General features: G+C 43.1%; 1 protein-coding gene and 1 non-coding gene across 3 annotated transcripts; one reads left to right on the top strand and one right to left on the bottom strand.

The window, feature by feature from the left end:
* Positions 1-1342: 1342 nt before the first annotated feature.
* LOC136545747 (uncharacterized) lies at positions 1343-4444 on the top strand. Of its 2 annotated transcripts, XM_066537729.1 has the most exons (7): positions 1343-1629; positions 1699-1822; positions 2639-2740; positions 3368-3478; positions 3552-3790; positions 3887-3957; positions 4041-4440. In XM_066537729.1, the coding sequence occupies exons 1-6, from the start codon at positions 1442-1444 to the stop codon at positions 3933-3935; spliced, it is 813 nt and encodes a 270-aa protein (XP_066393826.1). In that variant the 5' UTR covers positions 1343-1441; the 3' UTR covers positions 3936-3957; positions 4041-4440. The 2 variants fall into 2 exon arrangements, with proteins under 2 accessions (XP_066393826.1, XP_066393827.1); XM_066537730.1 differs by lacking the exon at positions 3552-3790 and having other exon boundaries at positions 4041-4444.
* Positions 4445-15070: 10626 nt separating this feature from the next.
* On the bottom strand, positions 15071-15202 carry LOC136547788 (U11 spliceosomal RNA). The gene has a single exon (XR_010781741.1). It is a non-coding gene; the product is annotated as a U11 spliceosomal RNA (small nuclear RNA).
* Positions 15203-16556: the final 1354 nt, after the last annotated feature.

Genomic DNA, 16556 nt, shown 5'->3' with positions numbered 1-16556 from the left:
CGTGCAGGGCCACAGTCAGTCGTCGGGGAGCCATGCCGTCCTGGTTGAGAACGAGATTCGATGACACCGCCACCTGAGGAGACCACGCCACCAGGGAACGCAGAAGTGGAGCAGCTTCGGAGCGCTAGCCACTCGCCGCCGATGTGTCCGGCCACCTGTGGGGGAAGCGGGGGGATCTGCCCGTCAGTGCCTCCACCAACCACGGTACGCAGACGCAGAGACGCCATCGGCAGCGTGAGGGCCGCTGACGCCATCGATGGGGTGGAGGATGAAGGCCGGAGCTCGAAGGGGATCAATCCACGGCGCCCCTGCATGGATCCTCCTCATCACCGGAGGGAGGGACGGGGAGGGTGGCCGCCGTCGGATGCAGGGGACCCTCGTCGGCGCCAGTACCGGAAGGAGGGGAGGGGTAGTGCCGCCGATGGGGTGGGGTGGGGGGGGGGGGCAGAGCCGCTGGCGGCGTTGCAGCCGGGAAAGTTCGTAGCGTGAAGAATATAAAAAGCACCGGCGATTGAACGATGGCGAGGTTTGGGGACGGGATTCCCGGGGCTGGAACATGGAAAGAACGAAACAAAAACGATGGATGCATGTGTAAGTACAAATCTGCATGGTCGGTGAATTATTTTTATCTGATGGTAAAGAAGAGATGCATTGAATATGTCCACCTGCCCGACTTGTTTTTATGTGATGGTAGCATGGAGGGGAGACATTAAATGTGTCCACCTGCTTTCGACCCACCCTACGTAGATGAAGATGTTCAGTGCTTTCAAATTTACTCAGTGAATGTCTGGATAGCTTAGGGAGGCACTCGTGCATGCATGGAAATTTACTGCCTAGTATCTATTGATAATAAATTCATTAATGTAAAAGGAGAAGGCACATGTGATGTAAATTTCTTCTGTTATAGTAACTTTTGTATGTAAAGGACATGAGAAAACACAGTGATGTAAATCTCCCTACCGTAGTAACTTTTTGCATACAAAGTACACCTATAGTTTATATTGTCCTTGCATGCATGGTCATTTAATTTTTCATCTACTTCATTAAATATGTCTACTCTATCCACTGTCGAATACATAGATGAAGATTGATCGTGACATGCTTCATCTAAGTTGTAGAATTTTTATCTAACACACCAACTAAATAGAACGCGGACACCGGCCGCCTATTCGGCGTGCCTATCTCTAATCCATAGAGAGGGCTACTCTGTACTCGTAACTGAACCCCCGTAGCATCCGTGAGTTGTGACATAGCCGTGGCTCCCGCCGACAGATGGGCCACTGCACGCATAATAATAAGGCAAAACCACGCCGCCCTGTATACCTTCGGGGCAAACCACGCCCAAATCGAAGCCGCCCGCCCGCCTTCTACCTCCCGCCCGCGCGCTCCCAAATCCCCCATTCCCCGAAGGCCCAAACCCTAGCGCGCCTGCGCCAGCGCCATGGCGTCCTCCTTGGCCCGCCGCCTGGCCGAGGCGGCGATTGCCGAGCTCCGCACTTCCCCTTTACCGGTCGCCTCCTCGGCTCCATTTCGCTCTCTGGCGGCGATTGGTTCGGGTGCGGAAGATGACCGCTGTGAGTCTGGATCTGTCATCATCAGGCTTGTTTCTGCTCTCAGGAACGACCGAAGGTACACCATCAGGCTTCCTTCTGACTGTCAGTCTGGATCTGTCCTCATCAGGCTTCCTTCTGCTATCAGGAACGACCAAAGGTACACCATCTGGCTTCCTTCTGCTATCAGGAATGACCGAAGGTACTATTCCAACTGGGCTTGGACTCCGTGGGAGCAGACAACGCCGAAGGAGATCCCCCCGTCACCTCAGGTAGGCTAGGAATGAAACTGTGTCTCAACATTAATGTTTTATGCCCATTAGTTATTGCCCAGTACTTTACACAGTTTGCTAAGATGCTGTTCTTCATAAAAAATTCTAGTGTCGTAACAAAGAATGTGAGATATATATGGGTCTAATTACACTAGAAAAACCTGGGGTAATGCTGTGCCAGTTTGAAGTCTGCACCTGTTTGGCCCAGCCTGTGTATGGGGATAGGTTGTTGCAGTTTTTGATTTGAGGCAACTCTTTTTCATTAATTAGTTAAGCTTAACCATTGTGTGTAGAATTTTTTTTGACTATGCTACATGAGGCTGCAGTCAAGAGTATTGGCTGGGGACTATGAACTATTAACAGAGAAACATGTGTTTACATCCAACATTATAAGGAACTGTGTCATTCTGTGCCATAAGTACTGTGTTTAACCCTGTCTTTTCTGTTCTAGGAGTTGGTCGATGTTTCCCCTATCTGCCACCTTGTTCTGTGTTTTTTTTTTCTGTCTTGTTTGATTGATGCAAAAAATGGTGTGAAAATGGTGTGGCCAGTTGGGGTATTGGATTATTGGTACATTTGTTTAGTGTGTGGAGCGAGGCCACCAAACTTGATAGAATGCTGGAGCCCTCAGATTTTGTTGCTCAAATTGAGTTTTCTGTTTTGTGGGTGTTATCCTTTGGATTATGGCTAATGAATGTGGACAAAAATGTGACAATACTGTAGCTCAATATTCTGTTGTTTACACAAAATATATTTCTATGAAAAGCTATATTGTGATTAAGTGACGACTTCACTGGATCTCTCCCCGTGCTGCAGACCGGTACGCCCTCCCTCTTCTTCAAGGTGGTGACCAGCCCGCGCGCTCCCCCCTCCTTCCGGGCGCTGATCTGCCCTGGTCCCCTCATCTTCCGCCCGAAGGTATGGCTACTGCACTGCGGGATACCATCTTTGACAGATCAGTTCTAGGCACAATGTTTAGGGAGTCTTTGACAGATCAGTTCTAGGCACAATGTTTAGGGAGATTAGATAAAAATGATGTACGATTTTACTGAATGTTCTGTTTCCCATTGCCCAAGGGCTTGTAATTCTGTAGCTCACACTCTAGCAGCCACAGTGGCGGAGGATCATTGAGACCAAAGGGGGCTATGGCCACCCCTGATTTTGACTGTTTCTTAAGAGTTATAGTGTTTATTGAGCGGTAAGTGTTGAAAATCTATGTGGATTAGCACTAATGGCCCCTCCTGGCCCCTCTTAACTTTAACGTGAAGCTCTGCCACTGAGCAGCCATGGCCTTAAGTTGTACAAACGGTCCCTTGTTCTGGCAGGACCGTGTTTCAGATGCTGTTGCAGTTTTAGTGTCCAGGGATTTCTCTGGATAGAGGTTTTAATGAATTCTGGTTTCAAAAAAAAAAAAAGATGAGTACTATTCCTTGGTTACTAGTCCATATTGGTGATCAGTAGTCATTCCTGTTTTGTTTTGCTCCTGTTAAAACTTTTGTTTCATTTCTGTCAGGTTGCTAATCCCATTTTATCTGGTTTTTGCAGAGATTGTCACAGCTACCTTCTGTCCACACCACTGGGCAGCGCCATACCTCCAGTTGGGCATGGACGCCGTGGGAGCCCAACAGGCCTAAGGACAAACAGACTTCTCATCAGGTATACTGTTTCTATTGTCAAACCATTGTGTGTAGAATCTATAAACAGAGAAACTCTGTGTTTTCTTTTCTAGGAGTTGGATAGCTTTCTCAAACAATTAAGTGAGATTAAATTGAGTCCTGAGGAAGAGGTAAAATTGAAGACAGCATTTTTCAAAAGATTCTATTCAGAAAACAGTGATGATCTCAAGTCAGTTGATATGAAATTAGACTTAATCATGCTTAAAATGGATGAATTGCCTAAAAAGATAGTTGAGGTCCTTAGCAAGACGAAGACTGAGTGGGGAACCTTCAAGTTTTTTGGCAGAAAATTGTACGTATATTTGTATCTATATAATATAATTTATTCAGTTACGTAATTTTAAACTTCATTAACTAATTAACTAATATATGTTTTGTTTGGAAACAGCGATTTGAGCAAGCTGGTTGCCTTCTTAGGCGTGTTTTTTAAACTGTGAAAAGGTGCTAACAGTGAGAAAGGTGAACAAATTCTCTTAGACTCATTACCTCATTTATTTGAATAGTGTCATCAATACTTAAATGAAATTTGAACTGTTGTACAGGAGTTGTGGTCCACAAGTGTGGCGTCTGCAAAAGAACTTCAAGTTTTGCCCCCTCTGCACAGTTCTTTTCTCGGAATTTACTGTCCCTGAACACTTAGGACAAGGTTAAATATGCACATAAAGTCTTGAAGAGCTTTAGGAAACAAGGATATTCTGTTTCAGCCTTATGGCCTTAATCCCCCCCCCCCCCCCTCCCCCCCTGATAGCAATTCTACAAAGTTGGATCCCACCCGTATTTGTTCTAAATGTTTGATGTTTACAATGTTACTTGGTTCTGAAATTGTTGATGTGGTCTCCAATTTCCTTTGTTTTGTCATAGCACCAAGCTGATATTCTGTGTCTTAATTATAGAGATCGTGTTAGCGATCATGTGCTGAACGTTGAGTTGGATCAAATCAGGTAGTTTTCATTAGCAACTTTGTTGTTTTTTTCTTTGTCATGGTTCCTTTTACCCAAGTATCCTGTACTATGTGCTTTTTGCCTCTTCAACATGCAAGTTTCCAGATAACACCTGGAATCCCAAGTTCATGTTGATTATTGCCTAGAAAAATCATCACACTAAGTTTTTCACTCAATGGAAGGCCAAAAAAATGCTCCTGCTGGTAATCTCCATAACTCACCAAGTCATCAATGTGCTGTCGTAATTGTAGGCTCATATCTTGGTAACCATATTATATTCTCTATTGATATCAATGGCTCTATCTGTGGGAATTGGTGGACAGCAAACTCTGCCATCCAATGAACTATGACTTCTACATGTGTTTGCATGCTGTGGAATGATCGTAAGTACTACCTTCATTTAGATTTGGCCTGCAGGTACTTGATGTAGTTTTGGGTCTATATGCGCATAGTTTAGCCAGAGATGTCCTGCATTATTGCCATATATGAAGGAACCATGAGCCATTTTAAACTGCAAGGCTTACATGTCATGTCACATCCGTGGGGGAGTGACCTGATGGGGTAGCTGTGGGAGGTCGCTAGCCGTTCAGTCGCCGGTTTCCTGCCCATGGTGACTGGTGGTGAGAAAGGAAGCAGGGGAGGAGATAACAGAGAAGGGGAGGTGAGAATGGGATTGACTGTAATTGCTTGTTTATTCCTTGATCACCACTGGATATAAAGGGTTTACAATTATAATCCTCTCCTAAACTGTTGCCTGTCTAATTCAAGCTTTCCTGATTGATCCCTCAGTGCTCTCCTGCCTAATTAGCCCCTGTGACGGTGTCTATAGCTGTTGCCAACCATACCATGTCTTCAGTGAGAAAATTCTTATAATTGTATTGCTCCAGTAGATGGCCAAAATGGATGGAGTTGTATGTGGCTTCTTATGCTGCTGGCACCTCATTTAGCTTACTTTTTATGGTTTTATTGGGCTAAATTGCACTACTTTTTATCTAGCGAGAATTCTAGATCCATTGAAACTTCATTATGCTATTCTGAGTTTGCCTAGGTAGACAATTATTTTTTTGTGTTAACTGATAGAGCTCAGCACATGCCCTTTTGATAGGGAACCCTGATGATCTGCAGGAGCTGGTGCATTCGCCCTCCTTGCTGCTCCCATCTGACTCCAAAACTTTTGCTCCCTTCTTTGTATGGAACTTTTCTGCTTGTATGTGATTTTCGAACAATTACAACTGCCTAATATTATACTTCCACTGAAATTTTGGTCTATGTTGTGTGGATGGTTACTGTAATTTTTTCAAATTGGATGTCATTTGGCATGCTTCATGTTGTGTGGATGGTTACTGAAATTTTTTCAAATCTCCTTTCTTTTGGGGGCCTGTTTATTGCTGTTTAAAACCACAAACATGTTGGGCCTATCTGATAGTCAAGTGATTCTTTTAATTTTTTTTTATCAAGAGAACCGCAGCGCACCACGGGCAGCCATGAGGTCCACGTTGGCAATATATTTTTCACAGTTAGAACTTGATTTTATGGCATTTGTGATTCAGGGCCTGTTTGGATTGCTAGGCATTGTCTGGCCGGGCAAGCAATACTAGCCCAAGCATCAAAATCGGACGCCTGAGAGCCATGCTTGGCCGAGTCAACTTCTTCAAATCAAACAGCAAACCAAACAGGCATACTTCCGTGCAGTTTCATCCCAAATATCTAGCCTTGAAGACTCCAGAACCCATTGTCCATCTCTTGCTTTCGAACCGAAAGTTCAAAGTCTTTCATTTCATTGGGCCATGTCGCCTTTAAATCTCAGCCATCCAATCAGACGGTCACAAAAGTTGTGCGGCTGAAATGCCTCGGTCATGTGGAGGTTCTTTCCATAGCTTGCAGAGAGTTCCAGATAGGGTCAAGAATGTCGCTGGCGTAAACGTGAAACAATCTGCCCAATGTGTAATAGAGCTGATGATCAGGATTGTGGCCATTTGTTTTTTAAGTGCAAAAGAGCAACGGAATGCTGGCGGTTGATGACTCTGGAGCATGTGCGATCCATGCTTGTAAGCTGCAGGACGGCAAAGGAAACAGTCAAGGCAATTTGGAGCCTTGATGCAGGGACTCAGCTGCAGGTTTGGGTGTTGCTATGGCGATGATGGTCAGCAAGAAATAAATTCGATGCAGGAGAAAGAAGAGCCTCTGGACCAGGAATTTGCTCACTGATTGCCTATCATGTGAAGGAGTTCGACAAGCTCTAAAAAACAAAGGGCCAGAAGGGAGTGAAGAGCACGTTGAAGTGGGAACCTCCACCAGAGGACATGTACAAGATCAATATAGAGGCATCATTCAGGGTCAGTACACAGGCTGGTGGATGGGGCTTTGTTGCTCGTAATAACAATGGTGAGTTCCTGGAAGGGGCTGTGGGAAATTAGAAAGAGTCTCTAGTCCTTTGCAGCCAGAAGCATAAGCAACGCTGATGAGTTTCCGTCGAGTGGCTGAACCGGGAATGAGTTGAATTATACTCGAAACAGATGCAGCAAATTTGCAGAGGGGCCTGACCTCAACAGACCTGGACTGGAGTGTGGACGGGTGCTTGTTCCATCAGATTAGGAGTTTCATTAGTGACTCTTTTGTACAATGCGTGATTCAGGCATGTCCGAGATCATGTAACAAAGTGGCTGATTGTCTAGCTTCATATGGGGCGAGCGTTGTCCGCTCGGGTTCAGAGGTGTTTATGAACCAATTCCCCGACTTTGTAACTGCTCTGGTCTCTGGCTATTTTCTCCAGAAACTTCCACTCAACTCTATCATAGGCTTTGTGCATATCTAGCTTTATAGCACATAAGCCCCTTTTGCCACACTTCTTTATTCTGTGTATACTTTCATAAGCTATAAGAATGTTATCTGTGATTAATCTCCTAGGCACAAACGCACTTTGTTGATCGCTAATGATTTCTGGAAGGATCAGCCTTAGTCTATTTGCTAGCATCTTGGAAATAACTTTGTAAACCACATTACATAATCTTATTGGGCGAAATAGAGACACCACTGTCGGATTGTTTACCTTGGGTATTAGGACAATCGTTGTGTCATTCCACCCCTCAGGGATAGCGCAATTGTTCGCTGCATCAAGAACTTCTGTTACTAAATCTTCACCCAAGAGCCCCCAGAAACGTTTATAGAAAACCTCATGCATGCCATCTGGACCCGGAGCATTGAGGTCCCCTATCTGAAACAAAGCCATCCTTACTTCCTCGTGGGAAAATGGCGCTAGCAGGCCCATGTTCATATCCTCTATCACACAACGGTGAACATCAGCAAGTACTGCCGGGTTAGGCTCCCCAACCTCCGATGTAAAAATGTTCTCAAAATAATCGTGTACTATGCCTCGCATTGTTGCCCCATCCTCCTGAACAACACCATTATGATCCAGTAAACCCTATATTGAATTTTTCTTTCTATGCTTTGATGCATAATTATGAAAGAAGCTAGTATTTCTGTCCCCATGTTTCAACCAATTTGCTCTTGCTCTCTGCACCCAGTGAATTTCTTCTTGTTCCAACAACAATTCAATATGAATCATAATTTCTTTTTGTGCTGCAATATTAGTGTCATTCATTGGTCCCCTCCACAGACGCTCTAGATCTTTTTCAAGAGCTTTAATGCACGAGGAAGGTTTTTTTTCAATGTTTCCTTATCCCATCTATGCAAAACATCATGGACTTCTGCAACTTTCTCCATTAACTTGGGCCCTTGCCCGCTCGCTGCAGCTCTTGCCCATGCTGTTTTTATGATTTCTTCCACTGTCTCCTCTTGTAACCAGCGAGGCTCGAATCTCCTTCTGCATACAGCTTCGCTCCCCTGCGTCCCTCGGAGGTAGTTCATGTCCATCACGATTGGACGATGATCAGATCTCGTCATCTCGCTGTTAATTTATGCCGCTTCAGGGAAGAGATCAGACCACTGAACGTTGGCAATGGCTCTGTCAAGACGTTCTCTAATGAGACCCCTCCGCCAAGTGAAGCGATCTCCCACAAATCCCATATCGTTCAGATTGCAGTCTGCTAGCACATCATGAAACGCTTGCATTTGTCTTTGTGGTCTTGGTCTTCCACCTTCCTAGAGCCAGTGGTTAATGGAAGACAAGCTCCTCCTTATCAAAAAAAAGAAAAGAAAAAAAAAGGAATATCGCTGGCGTGCCCCAGCTCGGTCGCGCACGAACTCCCACAGGCTACGGCATTAATGTCGTGATGGCCTCGGTCATCCGCCTGGCCATGCCGCTAGACTGGTTGCTGTATCGGTGTGGAATGGGCAACCAGCGAACCCAAAGCCATATGCTTCCTTGTTTGATAACTTTTAAAGTGCATTTTCAAATGGCTTACAATCTATAAAGGGTTCATAAATATGAAATAATTATGCAGAAATTTATCCGTATCTTCTACAACTCAAACTATTACTACTATTACAAAAATTACATACCAAGAATATTTGAAGGGCAAAGGTCCCATCACTCTCAGGTTACAAAAGTATTGTCAAGTAGTATAAATAAATTTAATAAAAGTGCACAGAAAAAAAAATGTCAGAAAGTTTATATTAGTGCAATTTGTATCAGCATTATACTTTATTTTCTCTGTAAATGTACAAAATTATTGATTCTTGATTAACATAATAGCTATATAGAGTTAAAAATAGCTTATTAGCTAATTAATGTCTGTTTCAGCCATTTTATTTTGTCCTTTCCATTTCTGCAGGCTTCATCTTCACAAGCACAATCCTCTAGAGACATTCAAGATATGGAGATTGAACCAACTGATGACGACTCACACAATTCCAGCAAGATAAATACTCAGGAGATACAGGTTGATAACGTGTTTCCTACTCATATATTTAAAGTACATGTTACTAGGAGTCTAACAAAATTAGATTTATAATTTTTAGACAGTTCTATAAATATATATTGAGCTTACAAGTTCACAACATTTATGAACCAAGATGACACAACTGAGCAAGTTTGAGGACATAACTGAGTGATTTGCAAGTTTAGCGACCAGAATGACACATCCGAACAAGTTTGAGGACCTAAACGAGCACTTTGTGAGTTTAGAGACATGGATGACACAGCCGAACAAGTTTGAGGACCGCTAGTGGGCTTTACTAAAAAATAAAAGAAGAAATACACCTAGAATACACTTATACCTATCCTATACAGCCGACAAGATGAATGTAAAACTTAGAAAAATTATTATTTTTTCTTTTAAAGTATCCAATTACATGCAAATCAGTGAACAAATTAGCCTTTTAGGAGCAATTGGCATATAAACAGTCTCCCATACCTTTCATACACAGCCAACATTTTCACAACTACTTCAACCAAACGCAAACGGCCTTCAGCTTTTCTCTCAGCAATTTTTTCATAGCCACAGCTCACAGTAGCTTGCATGCAACCATGCAGTGAGGGAGAATCCGACCATCTATCTCCAAATTACCATAAAATAATTATAATAATACCAAAAATTGGTTCGAAAAATCTAGAAATTACAGGGAATCATATTTTGGGTGTATATACTTGCCATAAAATTTTCAAATGATTATAATAGAGAGAGCCTATACATCATTCAAAATGAATACATCTCAAACATAGTTCCATGTAACTCAAGTTAGATTTTAAAGTTTTCTCTCAATGAATAGTGACTAATTATTTAATTTTAATATTACTAATGATGCATTGAAACTATTTAATAGTATATCTATAAGTCACTTTCAATATTCTTAATGATACATAAAGATTAAATTATTTTCTAGTTTAGTTTAAACCTAATATATTTGTTGTTGTAAATTATTTTGATACTTTAATTTATTTATCCATCTACGTTAATTTATTAATATAATTTATAATTTTATGATATATATTATATAAATAATGATGATTAACTGATACATTTTGTTATTAAATACTTATTGGTAACTATATCATTTTTATGAGCTATTTTTGTCTATGTTATATACCCACATACTTTAATCTCTACTTGTGTATAATTTTGTAGTTACAAAACCATTGATAAAGCAAAATGGCTACTTATTGCCTACAATTCTTATTTGAATTTCTTCACTTGACATAGGATTTTATTAAACATTATCCAATATAATTTAGTTCACTTCGATATTGGAGATTATTAGAAGTATATTTTGATTTTGTTTCACTACGGTTGTCGATGAAGTTAGTAGTAACAATCTATTGATGTATTTTGAATTTAACAACATATGTACTTTGAGTTAAATTGAGTAAATATCCGTATCTATATTCAAATCTATATATTAATCAAATATGGTAAAGAGTGATATCCAAATCCGTTTCCATGCTAATCACATCCGTGTGTCAGGGTGGTGTAGGGGTGCAGCATGGTTTAAACCCCAATCAAGCACAAGCACATTCAGTGTCTGCACAGTTATGGTTCGATGTGCAGCATGGTTTAAGCCCCGCCAAAGAAACACCATCCGATATGATTCCGACCAGGTCACGACGACTCGACTCCGACTTGGATCGCTGTGCCACCACCATATACGCAATCCCGGCTCCCTATATATATGCACAAGCGTGCGATGTGTCGGCACCGTACCGTAGCGATCCAACCCAAGAAGCGCTAGCCGCTACTAGGTGAAGTCGTCGTCGATCGTCGATCGTCGCGCCGTCCAGATCGACTCCAAACTAGCTACTAGCTAGTATAGCAGAGGTAGAGCGCGTAGCAGCAACTATCATGTCTGCGGCCGCGGTGGTCCGGTCCGCTTGCCACGCGCTCCGGCGACCTCTGTTTCCGCGCGCCCTCATGGTCATGGAGAGGCAGCCGCCGCCGCCGCGGTTCTCGCCGCAGGCGGCGGAGAACTTCAGCGTGCGTCGGTTCCACAGCTCCGATTGCACCGCCGTCGGAAAGCCCGCGACGGCGACGGTAGAAGATAGTGTCTCTCTTAAGCTCGACAGAATAATCCGTAGCTTGGATCGTAGCTTCGATGAGGTGATCGTTGCGTTGAAGGAAATCGAAGAACTCGAGCAGGAGCGTAGAAGGGGCAGAAGAGTGTTGGCAGGCACTATCGTTGCTGGAGTCCTAGCTGCCATTTATGTAAAGAGGCGTTTCTTTGGCGGGGCTAATAAGGAGGAGGATAAGGAAATATGACTGCGCGCCGGGGAAACAATTAAGCTTGTTTTTATTTAGGGCATCGTGATTGTTAACTATATAACCTTTGTAATCGCTTAGGTTTGATTCTACGTCTTGTCTTATTCTACTGCTATTATTATTAAATAAAGGAATGTGTATTTTTTTTCCAACTATTATTGTGTTCCACCTGGGTCCGCCACCTATGATATGTGAACCAGCACACCAGCCTCGCCGGTCGGCAAGAGTCACTTTTCTCTCTCTCGAAAGCGTAGGAGAACTACGCTTCATTATATTTAGAAGAAAAACATGAGTCACAACTCACAACCCGGTCACCTCTTTCTCATCTCTCAGCTTTGTCTCTTGTTTGTCTACTTGAGCGGTGTAGATCCTAAGTGGCGGTCCTGCCGTCCTCCCCGATGCTGCAACGTGGGCATCAAGATGAGGACATAGCACCACCGACGATACGCCACACATCCAAGCCAACCACTACCTCCTGCTGGTATTGTTCACCTTCAAGCACCGTCCTAAAATAAGTGTTTCTATCATATTGAGCTCTTTTACAGTGGTTGGGCTACCTCTTGAATCCTATTGGTTCCTAAGCAAGTTATTAACTCTAATTAATTTTATGAGTGGAAGGTTAGTACCTCCACCCTGCCCCCACAACCCCTCGCCCACACGCACAGGAACCCACACGCAGCGAGTCCGAAGGAGGCGAGATTGCCCGCCGTCGCCTCGCCCTCGCCATTGCGAGGCGCCGCCGCCACCGGCTTGCCTTCGCCTGTGCTCATCACTGGCATCGAGTTTATCGCTCCTCCCTCCTCCCCGGCGCCCCCGCCTGGTGCGAGCAGCCCCTGGGGACCCGTGCCCCCACCTAGCACGTAGGGGACCCGTGCCCCCACCCGCGCCGTCGTCGTAGCTGCCGAGGAGACGCGCTTAGCCCCCGCCGGTCGTCCCGTGCCCTCCGTCGATAGCGCTCGCCACCGTCCCCGCCTTGGACAGCGCTCACCCAGTCGCCCCCACGTATAAGTCCCTTCTGGATCCGATCGAGCTCCAATTGTAGAAGGCCAAGGTTCCCCTCCTCTGCACTTGTTTTGCATTTGATTTATCTCATATATTCAACATAGGAAAAAAAAATTGCAGAGGAAAACAAGTAATTTTGCTTTGCTTTACTGTTAGATCCGTAAAACAGGGAAAAATTCAACAACCAGCTATGTGCTAACCTTTCTTCTTCTTCTTTTCTAGATGAAGCATGTGTACTCAAGCATCTGTAATGTAATGCAAACATGTTGGTTCCTTCTTGTTTACATTTTTTGACATTGCAGTGCAGATGCTTGCTGCTGCTACTTATTAATTTTGTTCACTAGAGTAATGTTAATCAAATCTTCCCTGAAAAGAGGGATTATGAAAATACCTGATGCTGAATGTGCTATGCAGTCAAAGGCAATTTCTTTATGGGAGGGAACAATTCAGTTATATTTGTCATCACTTATAATGTTAAGCAAATCTTCCCCTGTAGTAGTTGCCTTGAAGCAGGGTTTTTTTTGGCAACCTTTAATAGGTGTTTGTAATGCCATTGAATGCATATTCACCCTGCTTGTCAATTTGTGCCTATTCCCAAGTGTATCTTCATTGAAATCAGTGAGTTCACTCATAGCCTGGGAATCCATAAACTGGATGATTGGATGTTACCGTACTTCATCTAGTTCACTCACAGCCTAGGAAATTGCTATCTTACATCCAGTTTGGACTCTGAATAATTGCAATGCTGCATATATCTTTTTAGTGAATGCATGCTTTTGCCTTTTGGGTACTAAAGTACTAGTAACTCTGAAACTCTCGCCCATGTGCTAATAATAGTCCACAGCCTTTCGAAGTAGGACTCTGATAATAAATGCATACATCTTCCTAGCTACAGCAATGCTTTTGGGTATTAACTCTAAAAATCTCACCTAATGGGCCACTAGCAGCTGACAGTGACAGGTCATTAGAGTAATAGCCAACTGCGATTTGAGTTTGGACTCTGAATAATTGCATGCATCTTACTGTGTGCTGAATAATTGCATGCATCTTACTGTGTTCTGAATAATAGCCAACTTCGATTTGAGTTTGGGCCCTGTTCTTGTTGCTGCAGATTTGTATTTATTGCTGACCTGTGCTCATGAACTATTATAAGTAATCTCATAAATTTGGAGCCCTTTTAGGATCATCCATCTAATCAAGATTGGTTGATTGGAGTTCTAATAGTAGCAACAAGGGATTATTCATGTGTTTGCTCCAAGCATCTCTATTGCCTGCAGTTGTACTGCTATATTTCCAATTAGAAACACTTTTCGTACTTTGATGATGATATGTATTTTGAAACACTTTTCATACTTTAATGCTTGATGATAAAATGTATATGTTTATTGGCAGGAGAAAATGAAGGTGCTCCAATTTGCATTGGGTGAGATGTACGCTGTTATGATTAAGAGTTTGAGTGGTGGATAGTAGCAGCTGTGGGTTGGGCGTTGTGGAAATCTAGAAACGATTTAGTTTTTTCAAATATCATTGCTAAATCTCCAAAACAGGTGGCTTATAGAGTTTTTGGCTTCTTAAAGCAGTGGCTAAAGTTAAGGGAGGATGCCCACAGCAAGATGGAGGAGACGCTGAAGAAGATGGAGAACGGGCTGTCAAGATGGTGACATGCGCTTTCTGAAGAACAGGATGTCCCCCGAAAGCTCTATCATGTTTCATCCTCTTTTGGCATCTCTAGTTCATGTATAGGTGTCTGTTGGAAATGGTTGTAATCTTTTACGTTTTTATCTGTTGACTTAGGAGGTTAAGATGTCGGTGTTTGAGGATGCTGTTTTCTCTTCTAGTTGCTTGATGCCTGAACACTGTAAAGCTGGCATCCCCAGCAGTACCCTCTAAGCTTTCAATAGAAGCAGGGCCAATGTGCCTTTGGTCTAAAAAAAATGATTAAGAGTTTGAGGTGGTAAAGGTCAGGCTCTACAATGCGCACTTTGTGAAGCAAATGAGAAGCTTCAGGAGATTACAATAGCTAACTGTTAGGATCAACAAACTTGCAAGGACCTATAAGATCAGTGAACTAGAGAACCAGATATGCATGTTTGGATATGGAATATGGTTTTGCAGTGTGTGCTGCTGTGCTTGTTACGTTTGCTGTTAGCAGGGCAATTTTCTCAGTTTAAGTATTTCTGTACTATTGCAACAGATAATAATGAATTAAAGTGGCGAATGTTCTTCAATTTTTCATGTGTTGTTTCTAAATTAGTAAAAAATGCTATGGACTCAGAAGACTGCAGCAAAGATGTAAATATTAAACTCCTGTCAAACATAACGCGATCCTAGTACTGCAAAACGACAAACTCGCTGCAATCGCATCATCATCAGTCAGAACTGATCACAGGGGGTACACATAGTAGACAGCAATGGCAGAAGTGTTTATATGAACCGACGTGTGCTCAGATAGTCCCAAATTTTTAGGATCGTGGGCACCCTTTGGCAAATAATCTCCAGCCAACCATAACAGTATTAACAAGTTATGCTGGCCATATGTCTTAGTAGCCATACAGCACCCATCAATCGAGGATGGATGTGGCATATAATACCCAACCGGCCCTTTTTTTAACTTTCATTTTAGTTTAATTTAGTTTATCAGTAAAGGAGCCATCCCACTGCTATTTCAAAGCATCTGCACGCACTTCTCATCGTTGCCTCCCCGATATGGGATTAATCCAAGCTGCTTTCCATTCTGGGACCTGGTTCCGGACTGCCAGTTGCGCGAGCTCTTAGCCTTCTGGGCCTCATACTCTGTGCAGGAAAAGGGGAGGTCTGGACCACGACTGCTATATGGCCTCTATGGCTCTATAGCCCGCTTCACTGCTACGGAGAAGACGAGCGGCCCATGATTGTTTTGTTATTACATATAGCAAGTGATTTATTAGGAATTGTTGGAGTTGCCTTGTAAAAAGAAAAAACAAACAAGGTGTTGGAGTTGCCTTGTAAAAAGAAAAAACAAACAAGGCTACATAATATAAAAAAGAAAGGCTACATAATATGAAAAAAAACAAGACCACAGAAGAATCGAAATCTAGCCGTGTGACTCTCTCCCAAATTCCTAGACACTTACCACTAGGTTCCAATTAGTCATTTGGTTAAGTTGATGTTCTATAGTATATGGTGACTTGATACCATGTTAGGGCTACCAATCCACCCAGACGCAACGTGAGAGTGATCAGTTAGCTTTATATCTTGTTAGGCCTATCCGTCCACCCATACGAGACGTGAGAGTGACCAGTTGGCTTTCTATCATGTTACGCCTATCAGTTCACCCAAACAAGACATGAAGTGATTGGTTCACTTCTTATCATGTTGGGCCTATGAGTCTATAAAAACAAAAAAAAGTCGACAAAAAACAAAAAAAAAGTATAGAAAAAACAAAAAAATAGTATAGCGGCGAGGATTGAACCCATGCCCTTTGGGGTTGTACTTGAAACAAGTATCAACTCAACTATATAAGATTGCTTAGTTGAGTGGAAGTTTCAAGATATTTTACAAGCGCAACCACGTACTGGAACAACATATCATGCGTTGGGCCTCCCGTCTTCCTCCTGCGCTGGGATTAGATGGGCCACTCGGCTGTCCCACCCGACCACTCGTTTTTTTCTCAAAAAAAGTCAACCATAAGGCTCACTTGTCATCGTGTGGCGGCTAGTACTTCACTTGGACAAGATTTGAGAGTGGTCGATTAACTTGACATAGCGTGGTGGCTAATAGGTCACTCGGACAAGACATGAGAGTGGTTGGTTGATTTCTTATCGCGTGGTACTTCACTTGGACAAGATAAAGGCTGGTGCTCTAGTGTTAGCACCACGGTATCACGTGCTAGACCGAGGGTACCTAACTGCTCACATAAGGGCCCATTATGACCATGGTGGGCCAAAGCAGACGAAGATGAGGCCTAGCCGAACTAGGGTAC

This window comes from Miscanthus floridulus, chromosome 3 (assembly GCF_019320115.1).
Source record: "Miscanthus floridulus cultivar M001 chromosome 3, ASM1932011v1, whole genome shotgun sequence".
NCBI classification, from domain to species: domain Eukaryota; kingdom Viridiplantae; phylum Streptophyta; class Magnoliopsida; order Poales; family Poaceae; genus Miscanthus; species Miscanthus floridulus.
Note: the sequence above shows the minus strand (reverse complement) of the source record. Positions and strands in the feature narration are given on the sequence as shown.